The 26,851-nt window shown below is 40.4% G+C and overlaps 1 protein-coding gene across 2 annotated transcripts; it reads left to right on the plus strand.

Moving 5' to 3' along the window:
• Positions 1-3,388: 3,388 nt before the first annotated feature.
• LOC110711822 (zinc finger protein CONSTANS-LIKE 10-like) lies at positions 3,389-26,678 on the plus strand. 2 transcript variants are annotated; one of them, XM_021890251.1, is made up of 6 exons: positions 3,389-3,597; positions 5,022-5,706; positions 6,487-6,711; positions 20,255-20,559; positions 25,832-25,977; positions 26,081-26,678. In XM_021890251.1, exons 2-5 carry the CDS (start codon positions 5,128-5,130, stop codon positions 25,956-25,958), a joined length of 1,236 nt encoding a protein of 411 aa, XP_021745943.1. In that variant the 5' UTR covers positions 3,389-3,597; positions 5,022-5,127; the 3' UTR covers positions 25,959-25,977; positions 26,081-26,678. The 2 variants fall into 2 exon arrangements, with proteins under 2 accessions (XP_021745943.1, XP_021745942.1); XM_021890250.1 differs by having other exon boundaries at positions 3,390-3,597; positions 26,092-26,678.
• The last annotated feature ends 173 nt before the right edge of the window (positions 26,679-26,851 follow it).

The raw sequence follows: 26,851 nt of genomic DNA on the forward strand, positions 1-26,851 counted from the left end.
AAGTCCGAGGGGGCAAGTTGTTTAGGTCCAATTTAGCCTAATTGGATCGGCTCATAAATGATTTAAATATCCTCAAGGTTCAACTCTCCAAATAGCATGCCATAAATCAACTAAAGCAGCCACTCCATGTGGCAAGCCCATGTGACCAAAGAGACCATTATCCATCTCTTACAATAGTTATTACATGCACCATAGTGCACCTATTTCTAGGTGCACCAAATTATATAATATGAACATTTACTAAAAAAATATGAACAATTTACAAAAATGAACATTTAGTAAAAAAATATGAACACGTCACAAAAAATGAACAAAAACATTCAATTTTATATGTTCATATTTTATAAAGAAATGTTCATTTTATATGCACTAAATGCTCAGTTTATATTACAAAACTATTGAATTCCCGAGTCAGACAAACTTCTTTCATAAAATTGATGTTCATTATAAAATAGTGTTGTGATCATATTTAAAATTTCAATGTTCATTTTCAAATAATAAATATATATGTTCAAATTTGAGTATTGTCATATTCATATTTATTGATGCTCATTATAAAATAGTGTAATGATTATTTTTAAAAATATCAATGTTTATTTTCAAAAATTATATGTTCAAATTCTGATAGTGTCATGTTCATATTTTATATGTTCATTTTCAGAAACTATAGTTTAAAACATTATTTATATAATTATTAACAAAAAATAGATCATTTTAATTCATTATAAATTCTTTTATGTTCATTATAATGTACAAAATATTCATTTGGAATATACTAAATGTTCTTTTTATATATCCAATACCAACTAAGGTTCATAATTCCTTAACCCAAACTAACTTATGTTCATATGTTGAATAACTTAAATGTTCATAAAAAAACATATACATGTTCAAATATCTAACATTATAAGTTTATAATTACTAACTTAAAGGTTTTAAAAATACATAAATCGAAAACAAAATTAATTTTCATATGAAAATAATCAAATGTTCAGATATATAAATTATAAAGTAGAGAATGCCAAATTTTTTTAATAAAATTAAAAATACATAGATCTAAAACAAAAGAGAGAGAAAAAAAAAGTTCATAAGTAATGTATCACATGTTCAGAATTACAATAACGATGTTCATAATTCCAAAAATACATGTCGGTAAAAATATATATTTACAGGAAACGTATCATACGTTCATATTTTGAACTTAAAATGTTCAAAATACTAAAATATAATCAAACACTACTAGAAAACAGGCCATTTCCGATGGAATTCCGACAGAAAAGGCCGTTTTACCACAAAATTTTTTTTGAACATTAACCCCAAAAAAGGCCGAAATTAACCCCAAAAAACAGAAAATTAACCCCAAAAATATGAAAATTAATACAACATAATAAAATTTTACCACAAAAAAAAAAAAAAACCAGATCTACATATTAATCAAAATTTCAATAAAAAAAATTAACAAAAACGATAATTAACAAACGAAAATTTAAAGAAATATATTAATATACAATTTTATCATAAATTTTATAAACTAATATTACAATTCCATACCTAAATTACAAGATCTAAAAAAAAAAGAAAAAAACCTTGAGACTGGTGCAGTGCCTCGCGACGGTGGTTACTCGGTGTTGCTATGGCCAGTGATGGGCTTGAGAGAGAAGAGGAGAGAGAAAATACGTGTTGCTATGCTCAGTGATAGGCCGGTGCTATGGCCGGTGAGGGATGCGGAGAGAGAAGAGAAAAGAAGGAGGAGGAAAAGAAAAAGAATGAAAAGAGAGAAGAGAAAAGGAGCAGGAGGAAGGAGAAGAGAAATGAGGAGAGAGAGAGAGAGAGGAGAAGAGATGGAGGCGGGCAGATGAGGAGAGGAGAGAGAAATGGGAAATAAAAGGGGGGGGGAGGAGAACCGGGTTTTTTTTAAGGTTTTTAGGGTTAGTTTTTTTTTATTATTATTATTTTATTATATTCCGTCGGAAATTTCTGACAGATGTATTTTCCGCCGGAAAATAATTGTTTCGACGGAATATTCCGTCGGAAATCTCCGACGGATTTTATTTCTGTCGAAACATTACGGTTCCGACGAAATAATCCGTCGGAAGGCCCATAAATTTCAACGGATTTTTATTCCGTAGGAAATCCGTCGTAAATTTCCGACTGAACAAAATTCCGTCGTAAATTTCCGACGAAAAACATGTCCGTCGGAAATGGTCCGTCGGAAATCGGCCTGTTTCTAGTAGTGAAATACAGAACTGCTCATACCAAAATACACAAATATGACTAAAAAAAATCAAAAGAATATGAAAGCTACATATTCCAAAACTCAAACCTAGCCATGGTGATTTAGATAATGAAATCTCATCGAAAAATAATCATCTCCATCGTCTTAACCACATTCTCCTCGACGAAGCCACCATTTTTAGCTTCACTTCATTGTGGAAATTCCTTTAACAAAGCTTCAAATCGAAGGTTGAAGAAAACAAAATTTGAATTTAATCTATAGTAATGAAGGAATTCAATCTATAGAGATCAACAATGGTGATGAAGGAATACAATTAAAAGAATGATGAACGAATTCAAGAGAGAAAAAAATTAAATAAAGAGAAAAATAAAAGAGAGAGAAAATAAAAGAGAGATAAATAAAAAATTAGGAGAGTAGAGGAGGAGAGAGAAGATAGAGTATATTTACTGGTGGTTCACATAGAACTAGATGCACCATGATGATCTTATAATTTGCGCATCTCTTATGCAAGGTATAAAAGCCTTAACACTTTCCACCTCCAAGGTATTTCCACATTAAGCCTCAAGCATTTAACACTCTTGCATAGTATTTTCTCTCTAAGAAACATTGTACTAATTTCAGCATCGGTGGGACCTTCCTCGGCACCACCCCCGAGACCAGTTTACGTTTGTTTTCTGTGCAGGAAACCCTTGTCCCAATTATCACTTGGACCAAATCTAGTCTTCAGCCCACTTATAAAGTCCATCTGAAGAACTTATTGTTTACACCCGAAACAGTAATTAAGGAACCAAAAATAAATGAATACAATAATTTAGGGACTATATTTGTACTTAACTCAAAAAACGGAGGAAGTATTAATTTACGATACCAATTAAGTGAAACCCACGTGTATGTAGATCTTTTACCAAAGATCAAAAAATAAATAAAATGGGGTATCCAAAAATTGAAGCAGTAATTCATCACACTAGGGGTTGGGTCCTAACTACTAACCCTTTTATTTGTCGCATGAACCCAAGTAGGCCCCCTTTTTATTGCACTTTTTATCACTTTATGTCAGATATTCTTCCCCACCCATTTTTATTTTACATTTCTTTTTTTCTATTTGTTTTTTCTTTATTGGTCCACCTTTTTTTTATTATTTAATTCTTTTCCTTTTTCATTTATTTTAATATTATTATTAACTTGAGCTGCTCTCTGACGTCTGACCCACAACAACAGATAGAGAGGAGATATATAGCCTCTCGAGTCGTCTTTTTGGTATTTTTTGGTATTTCAATTTTTTTAAAAAAAAAATTATTTTTTGGAGATATTTTCAATCGAACAGATTTGTTGGTGCTTTAATGTTTCTTCCCAGATTCCTGGTAATTTCTTTCATTTTTTTGATAATTTGTTGTTGTTGTTGTTGTTTTTTTTTTTTTTATTTTTATTTTTTTTTATTATTATTTTATTTATTTATTTTTTTCTGTAATTTGATTCTCTTGATAATGTTCTGAATTTTGCAAATTTCAGTACTTGATTTTTTTTAATTGTTTGTTGTTGTTAATTTGTGGAAGTTTAAGTTTATGTAATTTTTTTTGTTTGTTTTGTGATGTTAATTAATCCGATCATTTCCAAAGTTAGAGATTAAATTGAGCTATTAATTGGAATATGTTGTACGATAAAGTTGTTTTTGTTCAATTTTAGGAATTTGATATTGGTTTACAGGAGGATTTTGTAAAGCTGAGAAAGTGTATGTTAGATTTTTAACTTTTTAGTTCATACTTTTTATGGCAAAATTAAGACAATTATATTGCTCAAATTCAGGAGATGCTTAAATAGTGTGTCTTTTTGATTAAAATTTGTACTTTCTGACTACTTGTTGCCGGACTTTACTTTCGGAACATGTGTTGTTGGGTAGTTGTTGCCGGACTTTACTTTCCTGAGTTCCTGTTAGTCTGTTACTCGTTGCCGGGCTGTATTCTCCATGTACGGATGTACTTGTTATTGGTTACTTGTAACCCGGCTTTACTTTCCGAGTACCTGTTGTTGGGTACTTGTTCTTTCCGAGTACTTGTTGTTGGGTACTTGTTGCCTAACTTTAGTTCCCTGAGTACCTGTTGTTGGGTACTTGTAACCCAGATTTACATTCCGAGTACCTGTTGCTGTGTACTTGTTGCCTAGCTTTACTTTCCGAGAACCTGTTGTTGGGTTCTTGTTACTTTCCGAGTACCTGTTGTTGGGTGCTTGTTGCCTAACTTTAGTTGCCTGAGTACCTGTGTTGGGTACTTGCTGCCAGGCTTACTTTCCATGTACCTGTTACTGGGTACTTGTAACCCGGCTTTACATTTCGAGTACCTGTTGCTGGGTACTTGTTGCCTAGCTTTGCTTTCCGAGTACCTGTTGTTGGGTATGTGTTGCTCATCTTTGTTTTATGAGTTTCCTGTTGCTGTATTTCTTACATAATTTCTGATTTATCTGAGTACACGTTGCTGAGTTCAAATTATAATTTCTGGAACTTGTTGAATTTCTGTTGCTGATTTTTTAAACATGATTTTCTGATTTCCTCAATTTCTGTTGTTGGTTTGTTTTTATTTGGGTGGGGATTGTTGTTTTGGAGTCAAGTTGTTATTTTGGATGTAACGAAATTTATGTCAACTTTTTTTTTGGTTTTTTTTTTTTTTTTTTGAACAGGTGTTTAGTTTGTTCCTTTTGACCATTTATATGGAACTTTGATGCATTGAAATAGGATTTTGATTGCTGATGAATTTATTCATTCATTTTTTAATTTTTTGTGTGATTTTGTTAGGTTATAAACAAGTTTTTCACTATCACAATTTCTCTGAGAGAATAAATCATAGCTCACAAATTTGGCTGAGAACTGGATTAATCAATTGAACTTGAGAGGAGATACCATGGGGTACATATGTGATTATTGTGGGGAGCAAAGATCAATGGTGTATTGTCGGTCTGATGCTGCTTTTTTGTGCTTGTCCTGTGATCGGAATGTTCATTCTGCAAATGCCCTTTCAAAGCGCCATTCTCGGACCCTTGTTTGTGAAAGATGTAATGTTCAACCTGCTTATGTTAGATGTATTGATGAAGGAGCCTCTCTTTGCCAGAATTGTTTTATGGTTGGACATGATGGGTCTACAACCTCTTCATTACATAAACAACAAAGTATAAGTTATTATTCTGGATGCCCATCAGCAGCAGAGCTCTCCAAAATCTGGTCATTTATCTTGGATCCTCTCCCTTCATCAGACAATTCTACATGTCCAGAGGGAATAGGTTTATTGAGTATATCTGAAAGCGGTGCAAAGAATAACTTGGATCCTGTGGGTGAAGACGATGGCCAAGATGCAATGGATGTGGTGGCTGGGAATGATCTGCAAAATATTAATAAATCTAGTGTTTGGTATGGACCTGCATCTATTACCGAATTTGTTTCACGTGAATGTCCTGACCAACATGAACGTGCAGAATCCTCTAAGGTAACCATAACTCCTGATCTTTTAATTAGAAATTTGGACAGAAAAAACATGCAGCAACAGCTTTATCTGGTTCAAAATTTTCCAAGAATCTTGTAGTTAATAATGTGATGATGTCGATGAATCAAAACAAGAAATTTTAGAATTCTGGTATCAAAGTCTTCTGGGAGAGTGATCTATTCAAACAAACAGCACATTACACGCTGCTAGTAATATAATGAATTCACTGGCACTGGTATAGTCCCATGCTCCCAGCAGAAGCTAACAATATCTGATATTTAGGAAAATCTATATCATTATTGCTAGAACTTATCTTGATTGTTAAAATTGCCATTCTTTTTCCCAAACAATGAACACATGTTTCACTAGTTACCGCTTGGAGAATCAAGATTAGAGTCATGAAGCTAATAATCACTCTTAATTTTTTGAAAATTGAGCTTTGCTTAAATCATATATGATGTATGAAATATCACATTGGCACTTTGAAAATCTGAAAATGAAATAATCCAACTGTCATTGTCATTGTCATTGGTAAAGCTTTTTTTGTTGACTACAATTCAAAATGCTGTCTCAACCTAGGGAGGTTAGTGTCCTTCAATTAAACTTCCCCCTCCCCAGTCCCCCCTTCAATTTTCTTTTATATTATATGGTTAGAGTCCTAAGTTTTTTGGATCAGATTCTTACTAGTTGCATTTCAATCACTTTGTTGTTTTCAATTTTCTGGGCTGTTTATTGCCTGGATTGCATGTGACTTTTTTTTTTTTCTCTCAAACTTGTGTGCAGTTGTTTAACTCTACTAATAGAGTTCCAAGGATTTGTGAAGACGACCCACTTGCAGACCTGGACATGGACGAGGTTGACTTAAATTTTGAAAACTATGATGAGCTCTTTGGTGTTACTCTTACTCACTCTGAACAACTTCTTGAGAATGGTGGAATTAACAGCTTGTTTCGAAGACAAGGCTTGTCTACAACTGATTCTGAGGGCCAGGGTGGATTCAGTGTTGAGGTTTGCTTCATTTTGGACCTCTTTAATTTTTTATATTAGTATCTGTGTTGCAATTAGGATTGATGATTTTAGTTTTATTCCATTTTATCTAGCCAGTTTACTCACTGAGCTATTGCAATTCTACTATTCTAGTCTATTACTGGGACTTTTCATTTCACCTAAAGGGCTAAAGTACTCACGTCAGATTCCCTACACCTCTGCCACTTTATTCTAGAACAAAATTGTGGAATTTCTTGTTCAATACTTCAATTGCTGATTTTGACTCATGTACATGTACGTGTCTGACATGGGTATGCGAGTCTGAGTGAGAACAATACATAAGTATGAACTATGAAAAGAATAAACTTCTGCCCAATTTGCTTGCTGCCTTGCTAATTCAATTTCAAATATCAGACCTATATATACATCTACTTTACATGTAAATTCTGAGTGACACAACAATACATAAGTATTGATTAGGGGATTTCTCCCCACCAATCACCATCTGACAAGTGGACCAATCAGGTTCCGCCATGTGTCCGTCACATGGGCCAATAGGAGCCTGCCACGTGTCAAGCAATGATCCGTCCACTATGGACCAATTACGACACGACACGTGTCCTTCCCATGACACCTGGGATAACCGGTCACCTAGGCCCAACTTCCGAGGGAAGCCCAATCAGCCCAAGGTTAACCTAAACCTAGATTGGCACGTTTCCCGAGGTTATAAATACCTCCCTTAATCCTCATTAAGGGGGGGACGCAAAAAAAACGCATATTACACACATTAAACACTCTCACCTAGAGAGACCCAATCACTTTAATTTCCGCATTAATTACTCCTTAATCAAGTACTAACTTGACCGTCGGAGGCGGATCTCCAATCATTCGGAGCATCCGTTTGTTTTGCAGGTACAGGCGTCCGGTTCCAGTCTCGGAATTGTAACTCTCCCGCAAGACATTAGAAAACCCCGAAACATTTGGCGCCGTCTGTGGGGAGAGTACTTCTGAGATGGCATCCACGTTTGTACCGGCTCCTGAAGAGAGACGTCCCCTAGACGACCCTCTAGTTCAGTCGGACCACGATACTGAGAATGAATTTGAAGTTGAAGCTCACACAGCTTCAGACGGGACCCTAAGGGCCCGACGTACCCGTCATACCGAAAGGAGGGAACGGGAACATCTTCAAACTGGAAGCGAGCCAGCAGGCGCACCGCCTGTTCGGCAGCAGCCGACTGATGGGTCTGCTCCCATCACAAGGAACGAACTTATGACCTTCATGAGGGACTTCAAGGGAGAAATTCAAGAGTTGATCAACAAGAAGCCGCCTGCTCTGGTCAAGGAGCAGTCGGCTAAGAAACCCTCCACTTCACGGAAGAGGAAGCCAGTTCAAGGGCGAGAGGCGACCCCTCATCCTAAATCTAGGAAGTGGGAGCCACCTGCCCTTGATTTCACAAAATACCGTTTTCCTACTCCAGGAAATAGGAAACCTGTTCGTCATATTCAGGCGGACGGGTCGAGGAAAACATACATAGATGCTCGGCTACTGCTAGAGCAGAAGAAGAGTGACCGATTGTCAGAGTCGGCCTCTACTTCAAACTTCCAAGACAGTCTGCGAAATACCTCGATGAGGCATACTCAGTCGTATCATGAGAGTCAGTCAGGCGGCACCTCCCGTCAGTCCGGCTTTCATAGCGACCAGTCGGTACCAAACTTACCGTTTGTACCGCAACAACAATATTTTTTACAGCCACCTCCGTTTGATGGACATGCAGCAAAAAATGTCCAACCTATGGACTGGCAGCTACGGTTGCTTAGACTTGGTGCACAGCCGTCGGCCTTCTCCAAGGAAATTACTGAAGCCGCTCAGCCGGCCAAAGTGAAAAATGTATTAGTAGGCGCCTATGACGGCACTACTAACCCAGAAGACCATCCTGATGTACCTTCAAGGGTTGGATGATCCCACTTGGTGCAAGTGTTTCCCAGCGACTCTCAAAGGAATCGCACAACAATGGTTCGGCAACCTGCCGACTGGTTGTGTAAATAACTTCAAGACGCTTGCTTACTTATTCACCTCCAACTTCGCCATGAACATCCCTGCGAAGAAGACGACCCTTGATTTAGGAACAATTCAGCAGGGTGAGGAGGGGCTTCGTTCTTACATCAGGCGGTTTAACCTGATGAGAATACAGATTCAAGGGTTACCGGATGAAGTAGCCTATACTGACTTTTTCAGAGGTCTCAAAGACGGGTCGACCTTCAAATTTGATTTGGTCCGAAAGAGGGTGGCGACTCTTCAAGAGGCCTTGATTGAAGCGGAAGCCTATATACAGGCGACTGATCTTTGTAGTACGGTAAAGCAGTCAGACGGGAAAAGGTCCGACAAAAGAGAAGGACGACAGAAGCAGTCGTCAAACAAAGACGAGAAGAGAAAAGAGGTCTGGGCAACTGATTCCTCTAAACAGCCGTCCCAGAAGAAGAAAAAAGAATTCAAACCATACTCCCCAAAGTATGTGTTTAACAAGGATAGCCAATTTATCCTAAAGGAAATCAAGGGACGGATCTCAATTGAGAAGCCGGTCCCCATGAAGGGTTCTGTAAACAATCGAAACCAAGAAAAATTCTGTGATTATCATGAAGATGTTGGTCATCACACCAATGAATGCATCAGTCTCATGCGGTATCTGGACCGCCTGGCTGAGCAAGGTGATCTTGACACTTATGTCAAGAAATCTACGGGGAACACTTCCTCGAAAAAGCAGTCGACCAAAAAGAATCAACAGGCCGACAGCTCCGATACAGATGATGCAGTCGTCTACACCATTGCAGGCGACTTCTCAGGAGGCGGCCCCACTATTAGGGGCAACAAAGACAACATCAGACGGTTAGATGTAAATTTCGTTCACCAAGAACGACCCTCCAAATATTCATTTCCTGAGATTGTCATTACTGAAGAAGATCTAGGAGGGGTAAGAGGGCCGCATGACGACCCTATCGTTATTGAATGTAAAGTGGCCAACCAGAGAGTTGGCCGAATCCTCATAGATACCGGAAGCTCCTCAGATCTCATCAGTAGCAAATGTCTGTCGAAACTAAAATATCAGACTGATTGCATACATCCGGCATCCCACCCTTTAGTAGGGTTTGGAGGAGGAGGAGTCCACCCAGTGGGACGAGTGGATTTACCCATCCGCCTGGGCGAAAAAGGGGAAGGACGACACATGGTAGTCCGGTTCCTGGTAGTAGAAGAACTCTCGGCCTACAACATGATTCTGGGACGACCAACCCTGAATAATTCCAAGGCTGTTATAATCCCATCTCTTATGTTGCTCAAGTTTGAGAGGGATAATGGAACAGTCGGGTCCCTAAGGGGAGATCAGAGGATGGCCCGAGAGTGCTATCTCTCGGATGTCAAGCCCACTGTTATGGCCACTGGGTCGAGTGGTGGAAAAATAGACCTTGACAATGTCAAGGAGAGTGCGCCTGTCCAAGAAGCAGGCGGCAAGAAGAGAAAGGCATCCCAGACAGGGGCCGCAAGAAAAGACAGAAAATAGCAATCATTGGCAGAGGAGCGGTCGGATGAATTCCGCCCTCAGCCAGCTGGTGAGCATACGGACCTGATGTTAGATGACTCGCGTCCTGACAGAACAATCAAGGTTGGGACGACTGCTCTAAGGGACCTGGGTGACGACTTTCACAAACTATTGAAAGAATACAAGGACATCTTTGCATTCGAAGTCCATGAAATGCCAGGCATTAGTCCTGATCTGGCGGTACATAAACTGGCCGTGGATCCGAAAAAGAAGCCGGTACGGCAAAAGAAGCGGAACCATGGCGAAGAAAGAAGTCAGGCGGCAGCCGCCGAAGTTAAAAAATTACTTGATGCAGGGTTCATTCGGCAATGTTACTTCCCAGACTGGGTTGCAAATGTGGTGCTTGTTAAAAAGCCGAATGGCACCTGGCGAATGTGTGTAGACTACACAGACTTAAACAAGGTGTGCCCCAAAGACAGTTACCCTCTGCCTAAAATTGATAACCTGGTCGACTCAACAGCCGGCCATGCTTTGATGAGCTTTATGGACGCCTACTCTAGTTTCCATCAAATTCCTTTATGGAAGAAAGATCAGGAGAAGACGGCCTTCGTCACTGATCAGGGGTTATACTGTTACACGGTCATGCCGTTTGGTCTTAAGAATGCCCCGGCCACTTTCCAGCGAATGATAAACACTGTGTTCTTTGATCAGATTGGGAGAAATGTCGAGGCATATATTGATGATATGATTGTCAAGTCTAAACTTCAGAAAGATCATCTGTCAGACCTCCGAGAAACTTTCGCCACACTCAGGCGGCACCATGTCATGCTCAATCCCAAGAAATGTGTCTTTGGAGTTGAGTCTGGGAAATTTTCTCGGATTCCTTATCAATCAGATTATTGTTTGAGATCTTATCATTCGAATTAATTCCAACTCTCTGCCATACTGCTAGCCCTTATTCTTTTTGATCTTTAGACTCCCACGAATAAGGGACTCTTTTTTTAGTTCGAATTGGTTTATATGACGACTTCTGAATGTGGATCATTGGATCATTCAATCGATGTCTTATTTCACACCCTCCGTTACTTTTAACGTATATATACCATTCTTTCATAAAAGGAACAGGAAACGAATCCCTTAAAAGAAGCGTCGTAAATGGTTTTGGTAACAAGTACTTTTTAAATATTGATTCCTTTTCATACATAAATGTTATTTTTTCATCTATTGAATTGAAACCTATAACCATATAACTTCGAAAGAGGCGAACCCTGAGAAGGTGCAGGCGGTCATCGACATGCAGTCGCCTCGTACTATCCGAGAGGTTCAGAAGTTAACAGGTTGTCTGGCGGCCTTGGGAAGATTTCTAAGCCGATCAGGCGACAAATGCCTATACTTTTTCCAGGCAATTAAGAAAAAGGCAAGGTTTGAATGGGGGCCGGATGCTGAGGCGGCCTTCCAGAAATTGAAAGTTCACTTGCATTCCTTGCCGAGGCTAGTCAGCCCTTTGCCCAAAGAAGTACTCTACATGTACCTGGATCATGCGTTAAGCGCTGTTCTCCTTGCTGAAAGAGACGACTGTCAGCTCCCGGTCTACTTTGTCAGTCATGTACTGAAAAATGCCGAGTTGAGGTATCCCTTAGTGGAGAAATTTGGTCTTGCACTCTTCATGGCTGTTAAAAAATTGAAGCCCTACTTTTTGGCACATGCAGTCGTCGTGTATACAGACCAACCTATCAAGCGGCCACTGACCATCATGGAGTCGTCAGGCCGAATGATGAAATGGGCCATAGAAATACAGAGCCTCGAAGTTACTTTCGAGCCTAGAAAAGCAGTGAAGGGGCAAGCCTTTGCTGACTTTATTGTTGAGATGACTCGTCCTCCTGACTCTCAAGTTACAGACCAAGTCTGGAAGGTATATGTGGATGGAAGCTCTACTTCAAATGGTTGTGGAGCAGGAGTCAGTCGCCAGTCGCCAGAGGGCGACAGGTACGAGTATGCTTTACGCTTCAGTTTTCAGGCCTCAAACAATGAGGCAGAATATGAAGCTTTACTAGCCGGAATCCGCATGTGCAAGGCGGCAGGAGCAAGAAAAATAGACGCCTGTTCCGATTCACAATTGATAGTGAGTCAGTACAATGGCGAATACGAAGCAACCCATCCGGCCATGATCAAGTATTTACAGGCGGTCCGACAAGCAGTCGGCTTCCTTGAGGATTTCCATCTGACCCAAGTGCCGAGATCAGAAAACAACCAGGCGGATGCACTTTCAAAATTAGCATCATCCGCCTCCTGTGATACTCCTCGAACTGTTTTTTGGGAAGTAATGGAGAGGAGAAGCATTGAGGAAGAACCTATTGGAATCTTAGACAGAAGCTCAACCTGGATGGATCCAATCAGGGCATATCTGACAAATGGTACCCTGCCGGATGATCATCAACAGGCGGCAGCACTGAAAAAACGAGCAACCAGTTTTGAAATAATAAAGGGAGAACTTCACAAAAGGGGGTACCTTCAACCCTTCTTAAAGTGTGTTACTCCAGAAAAGGGGCGAGAGATACTGGACGATCTTCACTCTGGTTACTGTGCTTCCCATATAGGCGGTAGGACGCTTGCTCAACGGGCAAGGCGGCAGGGCTACTTTTGGCCTACTTTAGAAGCAGATGCGATGGAGATGGTGAAAAAATGTGACAAGTGCCAAAGGTTTGGCCAACTAATTCACCGTCCGGCTACTGACCTCACTACCATTCATAGCCCACTACCGTTTGCTAAGTGGGACATGGATATTCTGGGTCCATATACGCCTGCTACAGGCGGAAGGAGGTACATACTTGTTGCCGTCGACTACTTCACTAAATGGGTAGAGGCAGAGGCTGTAAAGGGAATCAAGACGAAGGATGTAATTTCATTCATTTGGAAAAATGTCATCACTCGGTTCGGGGTTCCCATGTCTATGGTTTTTGATAATGGTCCCCAATTTGAGACGCCTGTTCTCAAAAGCTGGTTGGGTGACCAAGGAATTGCACACTACTTTGCATCTGTCGGCCGTCCACAAGCAAACGGCCAGGTAGAAGCCTTTAATAAAATCATCTCAGACGGTCTCAAGAAAAAGATTGAACGAGCAGGCGGCCTATGGGCGGATGAATTACCACATGTTCTCTGGGCTATTAGGACGACTGAAAAAGGGGCGACTGGAGAAACTCCATTCCTCCTAACTTATGGTGCGGAAGATGTTCTTCCAATCGAACACTACGAGCCGACTCTTCGAGTAATGCTATATGACGAAGAGGCAAACTGGGAAGCCATGCGCCTGGCATTAGACTCACTTCCTGAAAGGAGGGGCAATGCTGTCTTGCGCCATGAAATTTACCGCCTGAGAATGACTAGATCATACAACAAAGAAGTACACAGGCGTCCACTCAAAGTGGGGGACTTTGTACTTAGAAAAATGGAAGCAGTTGGTAGGGCTAATGAGTCTGGCAAACTAACTCCCAACTGGGAAGGACCCTACCGAATCTGTGAAGAGGTCAGGGACGGTACCTACCGTCTGGGAACACCAGACGGACAACCGTTGCCTCGAACTTGGAATGTAGATAATCTTAAGAAATATTTCTTTTGAATGATGTAAATAGTCAAGGGCTACTTAATTAAAGTTTGTTGTTTCATTCAATTTTGTACTAAGAGGGGCTCGCCTACTAACAAACAGTCGGCTACTCTCCATACTCAGTTTTCATTTTTACTGAAGAGGGGCATGCCTACTGATAAACAGTCGGCTACTCTCCATGTTCAATTTTTATTCCTACTTAAGAGGGGCAGGCCGCCTATACATTTACAGTCGCCTGCTCTCCTTTGAGTATTTCACTTTATCTTCAGAGGGGCATGCCGCCTGTACCTTTACAGTCGGCTACTCTCCATTGAGTATTTTACTCTATCTTCAGAGGGGCATGCCGCCTGTACCTTTACAGTCGGCTACTCTCTATTGAATATTTTACTCTATCACCATAGGGTCATGCCGTCTGGACATATAGTCGGCTACTCTCCATAGAAGAGGGCCGACTGGTTCCAAAGCACACAGCCACCCCCCTTATACTTAGCTAAAAATGATCAGGGCCTGGCCGACCCTGTGCCTAAATAGGCGGCTACCCTCCTCTTACTTAGCACATACGTTCACCAAGAACTAACCAAGGCCACAAGCCGAATGATCAGACCAGGCGCCAAGCCAACTGATCCAATCTTCAAAACTAATACGACCTGTCCCAACATCATAGCAGGCGTCCGGCGGCATCCCTCCGGATGAAATTCGTCGCAGAGAGCAGCTCCCTTTTGGGTGGAACATTGCTCTATAAACTAATTACACGGCACCTATACGACTGCCCCCAAGGGCAACCACGTAGCCGTTTTTGAGACAAGGATAACTCTATCACTAACCAAACCAGTGGTAGCAGTTGACATCTGAGTCAGATGACCGCCTGTATTACTTTGGATAAATGCAGGGGGTACCTCTTGAGTTAATAGCCAACAAACATTGGCGAATCAAAAGGTTCAGCCGGTCTCCGCCGCCTGGTATCTTTACTACTCAAGCAGGAGTGACGGCGACTGAGTAACACCAAAGTTAACTCATAGTCACCCTCTCAAACTTAGTATGGAGCCTAAAAGGTATGAGTCGTCCGCCTGTTTTTAGCAAACAGGGGCTCTCAACCACTACTCCTGCTAGGTTAACAACCTATGAGTTAAAAGCCAACAAACATTGGCGAATAAAGGGGAACAACCGGTACCAACCGCTTGATACCTCTACTACTCAGTTACTTGGCGACTAGGTAACAATCATGTTTACTTGGTTACTCCTTAAAAATTTAGTATGAAACTAAAAAGGTGTTCATATAACACCTGTTCACACTAGATTAAATATGGCGGGGAACAGTCGGCCTAGACGGCCTAAAGTCTCTAGCCTAAAAACATGACAAGTAGGAAACCACTTTCCTACTTGGTTAATTTTACAAAGGACAGAACCGCCTGCCTAAAAGGGATCTAGTCTTTAAGATGGTTCGAATACCGATTGGATAAATGGCCGACTGATCGTCTAGCCTGGAAACAGACAACCAGTCGTCCAGGGGCATAGGCGGCGTGACTAACTATCCGTACCTGTCTGCAACTATCGGCCATGTAAAACAGTCGGTATAGTGTACAATTGGATATCAGAATATTCAATACTTGAACAAATTTGAAGCAAAACAAAAATATTCATTAAAAGGAAGCCGGTCATTAAAGACCGGCAAAATATTCAGAGCCCTGCCCCCTGGCTGGGTAAATACAAACAAACGGCACGCAGGCCGTGGAAAGAAGACATAAAGCTTAAGAAGGGGGCAGATCTTCAATATTAGCAGCTGCCGCCTGGTCAGCACTCTTCTTGCTGGACTCGGCTTCAGCTGCATCCTTCTTTGATGCATTACCCCCAAGCGGCACAAGCGCCACTACCGGGTGCTCCTCCTCCTCCAACGCCTCTTCCTCAGCAGCCGCCAGGATCTCTTGATTATATCTATCAGAACACTGGCGGTACGTTTTTTCCCATGAGGCAAAGTCGGCATTGGGGAAGAGGCGGCCCCAAGTCATGCGCTGGATTTGAGCAGAGTCTTCCATCATCTCCCGGACCAGCTCTTTCTTTTCTTGCTCGGCCTTTTCCGAGAGCTCCTAAGTAAGACTCTTCTCCTGGGTCACCAGGCGTTCCTTTACGCTCGCCAAGGATTTCTCTAAGGTTTCGTATGAGGACATCTTTTGGCGAAGAGGTCTCAGCTCGGCCTTGAGGTTGTTGATGGTCGCCTCCAGCTCGCTATTCCTCTTTTGGGCCGCCTCTAACTGAGCCCGGATAGCGGCGGTAGCCTGCGCCTGATAATAAAGAATATCAATGGTCAGAACTTCATTTTGGGCAATTTGAAACATTGCCTTATCACAGTCAGAGGCGGCCATAGCTTTTGCAGCCTTTACCTCTTTGTTCTTCCGGTCAAGCGGCTTGCGAAGGCCGTTCACTCGGAGCAGGGCCTAAGTAAAAAGGGGAACAGGCGTCAGTTTCCAAACAAAAAAGAAAACAGGCGTCCTGGAATTCAAATACTCAAAAATATGCTAAGTATACCTCAGCAAGGACCCCTGCAATCCCGTCTAGGTCAAGGGTGCCGACACCCCTGACCGCCTCCCTTTCAGCTGGAGGAACGACCTTGATCATGACTTGGCCACCTCGACCAAGTCAGGCTCCTGAGGGCCGGCTGCATCAAGCATAAACAAACGGATTAGACCTAGTAAAGAAGGGAGCAAGTCTAAAATTTACAAGGACAATTTCATACTTCTAGGTGGCCCAGCTGGAGTTTTAGAAGAAGTGGCCGACTGTTTCTCAGCCGCTGCATGTTTCCTGGCAGAACCAGGAGAGCTCGCAACAGTCGTCCTCCGGGCCTTGGGGTCCGGCTGTTGGGAAGAAGAAGCTCTTGGAGCGCCCGTCTAAAAAAGAAGAAAAGAGTCAGTATATGCATAAACACAACTCCAAAAAGAGGGTGAAAGGTTCGAAGCCCACCAAGGGTGCCCCCTTGTTGGGGGAGTCGGTTGAAGACTGTTGCATGATGGAGGCCCACAACATGGTCGCCGCAGTCTTGGAGGCGGTAATTTTTCTCATGGCGTCCGCTGCAAAAACAACTAGCAAAGTTAATAAAAGTTATAACAAGAAATGCACGGAACAACAGAGTATTCGACAGGCCGGCTACCTCTTGAGCACCGACTGCTGAGGCCACAGGCGGCCAAAAAGTACTCGTCGTAGAGCCATTTGAAGCTCGGGACGCAGTGCAGGGGTACTTGCTCTCGTACCCCTGAAGTAGAGTTCACCTTCGGCTCTCCTTTATCTAGGATCTCTTTCTTAGCCTTGGGGGGAACAGGCGGCATGCTGCGGCCGCCTGCAAGAAGGGGCGGATTCCTGTTCCACCTGTTGAAGCGCTTGTTCAGCTCTGTGTCTGAGCTCTCAATGATAAGGAAGGTGCTCCGCCAGTCCTTCCATTTGTTTGTTTTACCTCTCGTCATGAGGTAGCCCCTGTGGCTCGTCAATTGATACCAGCCGGTACCGCCTGCCTTAGGGGTCCGGCTGAGGTAGTTCATGTGGGCGAAAGCCTCGAAGTTCGGCTCCACCCCGTGCAGTTCGCACCCGGCCACATAGCCGAGTACGTTGACCCAGGAGTTCGGGGCTAACTGCCATAACCCCAACTCATACCCATCCAAGATCGGCTGAACAGCCGGATGTAGTGGGAAGTGCAGCCCAGCCTTGATGGCCGCCTCGTAGCAGCCAAAGCAGGCGCCATCATAACTGGTACCAGCCGGCCAGACGACTGTGTCTTCTGGATCCGGCACGAACACTAAAAAGCCGGGGCCCATTGTGTGGTTTGCGATAAAGCTCTCCACTTTCTCTTGCATGGCTGTGATCCGGCCCCGAGGTACCGTGCAGTAGTAGGGGGTATTTTGCTCTCGGTGAGAGGCGGATGGCTCCGCCCAATCGTCCCCCTTCTCAACTGCGTGAGAAAGCCTCGCCTCTTGTAGGCGACTGTTTTTCTCTTCTGTGTCCAGAGAAGCATGGCCAGAAGAGCTAGACTTGGAATCGTCCTCTGACGAGTCCGAAGAGGACGACTCCTCCCCTCTCCCGGAGGGGCCCGCCTCCTCTCCTTTAAAAGGAGCAGGAGAGAATGTAGAATTGTCAACTGTAAAATGGGAAGGGGTCACTTTGACTCCTCCCTCAGAACTGTTGGCGTTCAAGCCGCTTTGTTTCACTTCCACATCTGGCGCCTGGTCAGATGTTTCACTAATCGGCACCCTGTGGGAGGAGCCGTCTGAGTTTGAGATCATGGCAGTCTTTTTTGTTCTGGCCATCATGCTCTGCATAGACACAGATACAGTCGGACTTTGTATAAAGGGCAAAGATGGGTCCAGAAAAGGGCAGGCGGCACTCCTAGTCCTAGATTCAGCCGTCCCCGGTGACCGGCTGATCACTAACCTAGGTCGTGTCGTGTGCTTCCGTGGTGCCATTTCAAAAAAGAATAAAGTAAAGAGAAAATTAAGAGTAAGAGAACCGACGGTTACCTGAACGAGTGACGATTGATGAAGTTCTGAAAATCCTTTGCAGTCGGCTTGTCAGAGCAGACGGTAGGCAGAAAGGGTCCAAAATGTCAGAGCAAGTTCAGGGGTCCGAATGTTCTCTCACAAAGTTTTCAAGTGTGAAAATGACCGAAGTCAACACTCCTTTATATAGGCGAAGTGAGAAGGCGAAGGGTCACTTCCAGAATTCAAAATTTTGGCGGGAGAATCTCTCGGCCTCTCGCCGAGTAACACCTGTAGCAGGTCGTCGCCTGTTACAGGGCGATACCTGTCACAGGTAACACGTGACCAGTCACGTGCCACCTGTGAGGGGCAAATGATTAGGGGATTTTTCCCCACCAATCACCATCTGACAAGTGGACCAATCAGGTTCCGCCATGTGTCCGTCACATGGGCCAATAGGAGCCTGCCACGTGTCAAGCAATGATCCGTCCACTATGGACCAATTACGACACGACACGTGTCCTTCCCATGACACCTGGGATAACCGGTCACCTAGGCCCAACTTCCGAGGGAAGCCCAATCAGCCCAAGGTTAACCTAAACCTAGATTGGCACGTTTCCCGAGGTTATAAATACCTCCCTTAATCCTCATTAAGGGGGGGACGCAAAAAAAACGCAGATTACACACATTAAACACTCTCACCTAGAGAGACCCAATCACTTTAATTTCCGCATTAATTACTCCTTAATCAAGTACTAACTTGACCGTCGGAGGCGGATCTCCAATCATCCGGAGCATCCGTTTGTTTTGCAGGTACAGGCGTCCGGTTCCAGTCTCGGAATTGTAACTCTCCCGCAGGACATCAGAAAACCCCGAAACAAGTATGATCTATGAAAATAATAAACTTCTGCTCGATTGGCTTGCTGCCTTGCTAATTCAATTTCAAATATCAGACCTATATATACATCTACTTTACATATAAACTACTTATCAATCTAGACAAATGCTTTGTGCCTCCATTATGTTACCAATCCTTTTTAGCCAAAATCACATCAGTTTTTTTAAAAAAATCAATTTAATAAAATTCGTGCTAACCTCATAGAACATCATTACAAAAAATGGAAACCTCACAGAGGGGGCATGCAATGGAAGCAAGATAATCACTTTATTCCACAAACTACTCACACCCTGTACTTCTATTAGCACATCCTATTATGCTGCTCAAGCTACAAAATCTGAACAAATTGCTATACTTTTTAACCTTCATAGGAAGTCTCTTCCCTTATAGGCTTATAACTTTCACAAAAGGCATTCTTAGCATGCAAATGGTTCAAAATAAATGTTGATGAAGTGCACTGAATCCTTTGACCTGCTATAAACTATTCCATAACTTAACAGTCACCTTCCAATGTATGAAAAGTGGTTTCTCATGTGATTACATCATAAGAAGAATACACCCACGTCAAAAAAAAAAAAAAAAAAAGTCATCAAATTGGCAGTTGAATCAGTTTGTATAGAATGCAAGTCTGGGAATAAAACCATTTTTTAATGGACTTATTTCCTTCATTCTCACTCTCCATGTTCCCATCTCCTGCTCCTTTGTTTGGTCTTCCTAGCTCAGTAGCTCCTATCTCCTATCTCCTAGTTACTCCTTACAGCTGAATTAAAACCAAACTACAACTGAATTGAGGTATCCTTGATCAATTGATTAATAATTGATTATAATGGTGATGATTGTGATTTATGGCCTATCATCTCCGCAACTGGTGTCCCATGTCCCTGTTCCCATACCACATATTGAATCAAATCATGTACTATGTAAAATTGGTGAATAATTAATTTGATAAATTTAATTTTGTCAGAATTGTCACTTATTATTCCTTTTTTTGTAAATTACTTTGTGCAATGCATGTTCTTGACTAGGTATCTGCTCTTAATAATGATGATGGTTATGATATTTTGATACAACTCAGGGAGCATCTGCTGGAAACACCGGCCAAGTGCAGCCCGCATGCAGCAATGTAGCTTCTGCTGATTCAATGATGAGTGTCAAAACTGAACCAAACCCTGGTATTGCTGCAAAGCAAGCCCATTCCAATCTATCTTTTTCTGGCGTTACTGGAGAAAGCAGTGGTGGGGATTATCAAGACTGTGGGGCTTCTTCAATGCTTTTACTTGGAGAGCCACCCTGGTGCCCTCCTTGTCCGGATAGTTCAATCCAGTCCACCAGTCGAACCGAAGCTGTTATGCGATACAAGGAGAAAAAGAAGGCCCGAAAGTAAGTATCTGGTGAAAGCTAGTTTTGTTTTTTGATGGATATTCTATTTCTAAAATTCCATTGTGTTCTTAATGTTGTTGTGCAGATGATATTAATTCCTTTGGACTGTCTGCTCATTGAAGTTCTGGTTAATATGCCCTGTTTATCTGTTGCCATATGTTGTATGTTAGATAAAGAAAAAAGGTCTTTATTCTTAAATCAAAAGGGTTTGGAAATGGATCAGGTGTCTTACTTCAAAGAAAAAGTAAATAGAAGAGCTCTAATTAGAAAGAGACAGTGTAGAATGAACCCTGGAAAATATGATAAAATATACTCCCTTGTTCTGCTCACTTTCCATTTTGGTCTGTTCTTCTTTGTTCAACTCACTTTGCATTATTCAATTTTTGGTATACTCCTTTTACCATCTTACCTCTTTAATCCTACAATAATTACATATTTTCACACTCTCTCTCTTACTTTATTCACCTTTTTCTTACCTTTTTTCATTCTCTCTTACTTTATCCTATTTTATCTTACAATTACACCCACTCACGTTCTTCAATATTTTCTTAATTTGCATATCCATGGTAACTGAGTAGAACATAAAAAGAATAGAGGGAGTATATTAGTTGGAATCTCTACCCAAAGAATAAACTAAGATACTTAGTCCCAAAGGATCATATCAATTCTTCTTACATAACAAACTCATGATCGACAAACAAGCTTAATCCCACAAGTTTTTTGTTCCCCCTTGCCTTAAGTTCTCCATTTTGAAAGACACTTGATAGTTGACACAAACCTCAACTGAAGGTTTCCTTGTCACTGAGCCTGCAGTTTATTGCTGTTGTTGAATTCACTAAAAGCAGTTACCTGGGACCTTTTGATATATATATTAACTATTACAGTTGTCCCTGTTTTTCCTTAAGCTTTTTCCATTGTCTTTCTCTTCCATATTTAGAAGGTTTAGACGTGAGATTAATCTGGCAATGTCATGTCCCTAAAGTTACTCGATTATTAATAGTAAAAGACAAAAAGAACGGTTAATAAAACTTTCATGAAAAGAGGAAAGAGCTTAGTGTGGGGTCAGATTTAGCAATTGATGAGTATTTTGATAATTTCTTTTCTGGTGCATATCATCAAAATCTCCATCTGTCCACTACAGGAGAATGATAGTCTAGTCAGCATATCTATGGTTCATGAACTTTCTACTTTTGTCATGGTTTCCTCCAGAATGTATTCTCCATCAGTCCACTACTACAAGTGAACAATATTACAATAGTCTAGTGAGCCATATAATGTACATAACTAATAAGGTGTCAACATCGAGTTAAAATAAAGGCAATTTCCATATGTCTAGACCATTCTTTTTGGATATTCAAATGCTTCCGCCACTGCTTCATCTGTTACACACTGCTCTGTAACTTCATCCGCCATTAGCATCCGTTATTAAGGATGTTTGTGTAATTATACTATTGAACTGAATACTTCATTACAATAGAATTGCAACAATCGTTTTCTCATGTTCTGGTACTTTGACCAATTATATCTAATTGTATCAGTAAAATCTATGATATATTGACAACTTGACATTTTAAAACTTCGCATGAGACGAATTTAATAAGAGCTCACATGATTGTACATTTTCTCATACATTGGTGTAAATTCTTGATCTAAGTATATGAAGTTTGACCTCTAAAAATAGATATGTTGCATTTATTCTGGAATGGAGGAAGTTTAAAATAACTTCACACAGGTATATTAGTATATATGTTGTATTGATTATCTCCATTCTTTCCAAAATATGGTTAAAAGGTTTTGTAAGGTGTATTTTCAATTATATAATGATAAAGTGGTAAATTTTTTATTGGTCAATTCATATTGCAATGCAATAGCATGATGTCGCTTCTACAACTGTTTTTTTTTTTTTTTTGATGATTAAAATTCTACAACTGTGACCATGATCCTGATTGCAATCTTATCATTGGAATTCACTAAAACATCCTTCATGACCAAATCTTGTTATTGAAGCAAGAGAGAAGCAAGCTTGTATTGCTTTATATTGGTTGCTGGTAACATATCTTTAGGTTAGGTTTTTTTTTTTTTTTTTTTTTTTTTTTTTTTTTTTTTTTTTTTTTTTTTTTTTGGTAGAGAAGTGAAGTCTGGAATCTTGCTGAATCTGGTTAATTTTGTAGAGCTAATGAGGATCAGGGCTTTGGGAAAAGGGTTATTGAAGGTTATTTTGTTAAAGTGAAAGGAAATTGGTTTCTTTCGTACAGAACTTGGAAATTTCTATCAAATCTATTATTAAAGAAACTTTTATTGGAAGGAAGGAGATTATCTACAATAGTACTTCAGATTAGTTCGTTCATATATAGGCAGTTTTTCCTATAGCTGAGAGAATTGTTCATTTCCCATGGAGTCAAAGTTTCATTGCCTTAAGATCCATGACATTCAGCTGCATGCTATTAGTTTTATTTGCGTGTCAGCAAATGAGCAAATTGTTGAATAGGAGCACCTGCATTATAAAGGTCTTGATAAGAAATGGTTTAAATTCTCATCTCTCTCATCTTTGAGGTAAGCCATCTACAGAAGAGAGTGGACAGGACAGAGAGAGAGTGAAAAGATGAGAAACAATAGGGGTTCAGGCTAGATGTTGGAGGAGGGCTGAGGAAGTATAATAAGTAGAGGGGAAGAAGTCAAAATAGAGGAGATTGAATGAAAACAAGTACAGAGAAACATTTAATAGCCATCAATCAATTTTTCTGATGTGGCGTAGGATGCCTTGAAAATAAAATAGGTGGTAGATGTTATTTATAACCCACAATGATTTCCAACTGGTGCTCCAGCGAATTAAAGATTTGGGTATCGTAACACAGTCTATTTGAATCTTGGGGCGTACGACAATCTTAGTAACATATTCCCAAATGCCTATTTTGACTTTCCTAGAACTTCCCTAGAATATCCTACAATAATAAGACATAAAAATTGTTAGTATCATCCAATTTTCAAAACTCTTGAATATGACCCTTTTCATTCTTGTTCTTGTTTTCATTAATTCTCTACCAACACAATAAGCGTGTCCTTTTGTCAAGCTTTATTTCTTCCATAAAATGTACTTTCAACATTATATCTCATACTTTGTTTCACACATGGCCCACTTGCTCCCTCTTTTCAACTCTCCTTGAAATCGGTGCTAATTGTAACTATAAATAACTTAAATAAATTGAGGTATTATAATAAAAGCTAAAAAATAGAAATTTCACTATTATAAGGTGAAGTGACTTGGCTTCTAGCTATCTGCTTGTAATAGTTTTTTAAAGTAGTTTTCTTATTCAGCTACAATATATTTTCATTGAAAGTTGAAATTTTTTCTCTTATCTTGATATAAAATTGCTTCATTTTGGAAAGGATTGAAGCTAATAGTATATTTTTTACCCAAGGAAATTTGATTTGTTCATGATTATGGGTTTCCCTTGTTCTGAAAATTATTTGATATTCTACCCGCCAAAAAAATTGCCAAAAGAAATACATAGGAGCATTAATTTATCTTGATCAGAATTAAATTTTCTTGTTTTCTAAAAATTCTACAATTCATGAACCAGATAAAGCACTTTGTAGAGTATGATGTTAGGACTTACTTGATTACCATATGTAGCTAAATCTATAAGAAAAGTCCTCCTGGATATAAAAATGACCCACACAAGCTAAAGTGGTGGTGGGATTGAAAAATGTTTGAGTAGGTGGAAGAAGGGAGAGGGAAGAGTTTATGGTGGAGAGTAGTGGATGCCTTGATGTGGTATTCGTAGTACATCAGGTGAGTGGGGTGCGTGGCGGGGGGGGGGGGGGTTTATATAATTGGTTGCTTCAAGGGGCATTGGGTTTTGTCACTATTGTTGAGCTTCAGCCCTTTGATTGTTGGCTACTGCCAATGGAATGAGTGATACATATGTAAAGCCCATAAAGGAGTTTTTATATTCAATTTTTGTTGCAAAATGATTATCCTATCCAAACATGATACAAATCAATCATCTTCTTGAAGAGAATAGTACAATGTTCTATGTATATGAGCTTCACATAATAGTAAACTGTAAAATATCTTTCTACTGTTAGCTACCTTCTAATTGCACAGATTTTGAGCTGTTTCTTACACTGCTTGGTGGCTTTAAGTTGTGGATGGCTCTTGCAAAGTGATGGGATTCTATATTTGGGGCGATCATAAGTTGTAAATGGTTGCTAGTAAGTAGAGATAGTCACTAGTAGTGAGTGGAGACTAGTAAGTGGGGAATTAAATCCTCACGAAAACAGGTATCATAGTGGACTAGTGGGGGTCAGAGCGGTTATGGAAAGAATTGGACTCATGGAGTTTCTAAAGTCCTAATCTAGTTGAATTATTCAGATGTTTTTCCACTTTGTTTTGTAGACACAAGTTGTAAGCAAGGTGATTTATTAGTGAAAGAGGTGTGAAATGAATTTTGTGGGGAGTATGCCACAATGGGGAAGTTTATGAAAAAGAGTTACAGAGAACGCCTGCCCACTTTTAATGATTTTTTAGTGTTGGATTGAGTGGAAAGGGGAATGGAGAAAGGGAGTAGTTAAAGGTTGACTAACCTTGAGTTTGAAGGGTTTGTTTAATCCTTATTCCTTGTCAAAGCTGAGCTACAGGGTTGGTTGCATGGAGGCTGTTAAATGAGCAGAGTATTAATTCCTGCAACCTGCGAGCCTCATAAGAGCTGAGTTGCTGGTTGAGTTTGGTTGCATGTGAGCCTTTTGATCCTGGGACTCACACATGTCAGCTTTTGGTTGGGACAAGGAGAGGAAAAGTCAACAATTTTTTTGTTTTGATTTGTGAAGAAGAGTTGCACTTGATTCAATTTGATTCATTATTAAACTACTTTAGCTCTTGCTATACAAACTTCGAATCTTAGTCATTGAATATTTATTTATTGGTATAATGTGATATCCATCAGCTGGAAGTTGCTTCCATGAAGTAACACTTGTATATATACACTCCCTTCATCTGCAATTAGTCTTCACATTTTTTAAACTCTAATAATTATTAATGTAATAAGATGATTTTACTACACATACTCTTAGTAAGGGCATATATAGTATAGATAAGTTGACAACTTGTTTCTGGCATCTTAAATATGATGTGACTATCAATTTTAGTATAAAGGAGTATTAAAATTCTGTCCAATGATTTCTATGTTACGTTGTGCTATCACTGCTTTTATAATAAGAAAAGGAAAAAAAGTAAAGATCTAATAATCTTGTTTCTTTATTGACCAATTAGATTTGAGAAAAGAGTGAGATATGCATCCCGCAAAGCCAGAGCTGATGTGAGGAAGCGTGTAAAGGGCCGATTTGTCAAAGCTGGTGATGCTTATGATTATGATCCTCTAAATACCAGGAGCTACTGAAGACTAAATTCTCATCTTTGTAAGGAATGAAGTTTTGGATTATGTTATTGTTAGATATGGTCTAACATATCTTCTTGTTTCTATTCTGTGATGACATTATGTGGCTGTATTGACATATGCAGTTGTATTACAGGAGCGTGTAAGCAACGAAATATTTGGTGTACAATGTGGTCAACAGAAGCTTTAGGGTTTTGGCCCGTTATTTGATTGTACATCTGGAACATATCAGATGATTATGAAATTGCCATCAACATGAAGGTTGGCTGTTTGCCTTAGCTTCAGATGGTTAGCACTCAGTGTAACTCTTTGGCTGACAATATGCTCCTGTCATTTTGAATAGTCTGTCCAGATTCTCCTGCTCGTAAATTCTGGCAACTGATACATGCCAGGCATAGATATATAATTGTCTGCAAGGATATGGCACCTTCATATGGCTTCTTATTCTCAGTATGTCTGCCATAGCTTCCTGTGTAGTCTTATTACCATTGTATGTATAACCAAAGTCCTATAAGTTATAAAGGGAACTGGCGAGGGTTCCTTTATTTATTTTTGCAGGGGGGTGGTGGGTGTTTGGGGAATGTGCTTTGTAGATTTTATGTACATTGCTTGTGTTTTGCGGAATCAACCGTAGAGTTGTAAGTGTAAATTGTAATCTATCGTCAGAGAATCATAGGCTATATTTGGTTTTGCAATAACATCGTCTGGTATTTCAGGTGTCCATTTGTTAGGAGTATTGGACAATTATTGTGGTACAAACACATGAACAAAACCAACATGACAGATGCAAGTAAAGCAATAAGTTAGAAATACTGCCCAGAAAATGATGATCAGTATAAAATGCAGTTGGTAAAAACCAAGAAGTGATCAAGTTAGAGCTAGATATTGTTTCCGGC

Source organism: Chenopodium quinoa, unplaced genomic scaffold (genome assembly GCF_001683475.1).
Source record: "Chenopodium quinoa cultivar QQ74 unplaced genomic scaffold, ASM168347v1, whole genome shotgun sequence".
Lineage (NCBI taxonomy): Eukaryota > Viridiplantae > Streptophyta > Magnoliopsida > Caryophyllales > Amaranthaceae > Chenopodium > Chenopodium quinoa.

Bases quoted from the DNA above. Each gene is read 5' to 3' on its own strand.
- LOC110711822 (XM_021890251.1), top strand. From the start codon at position 5,128: ATGGGGTACATATGTGATTATTGTGGGGAGCAAAGATCAATGGTGTAT. The intron at 5,707-6,486 runs GTAACCATAACT...ACTTGTGTGCAG, and splicing joins AACGTGCAGAATCCTCTAAG to TTGTTTAACTCTACTAATAG. The intron at 20,560-25,831 runs GTAAGTATCTGG...TTGACCAATTAG, and splicing joins GAGAAAAAGAAGGCCCGAAA to ATTTGAGAAAAGAGTGAGAT.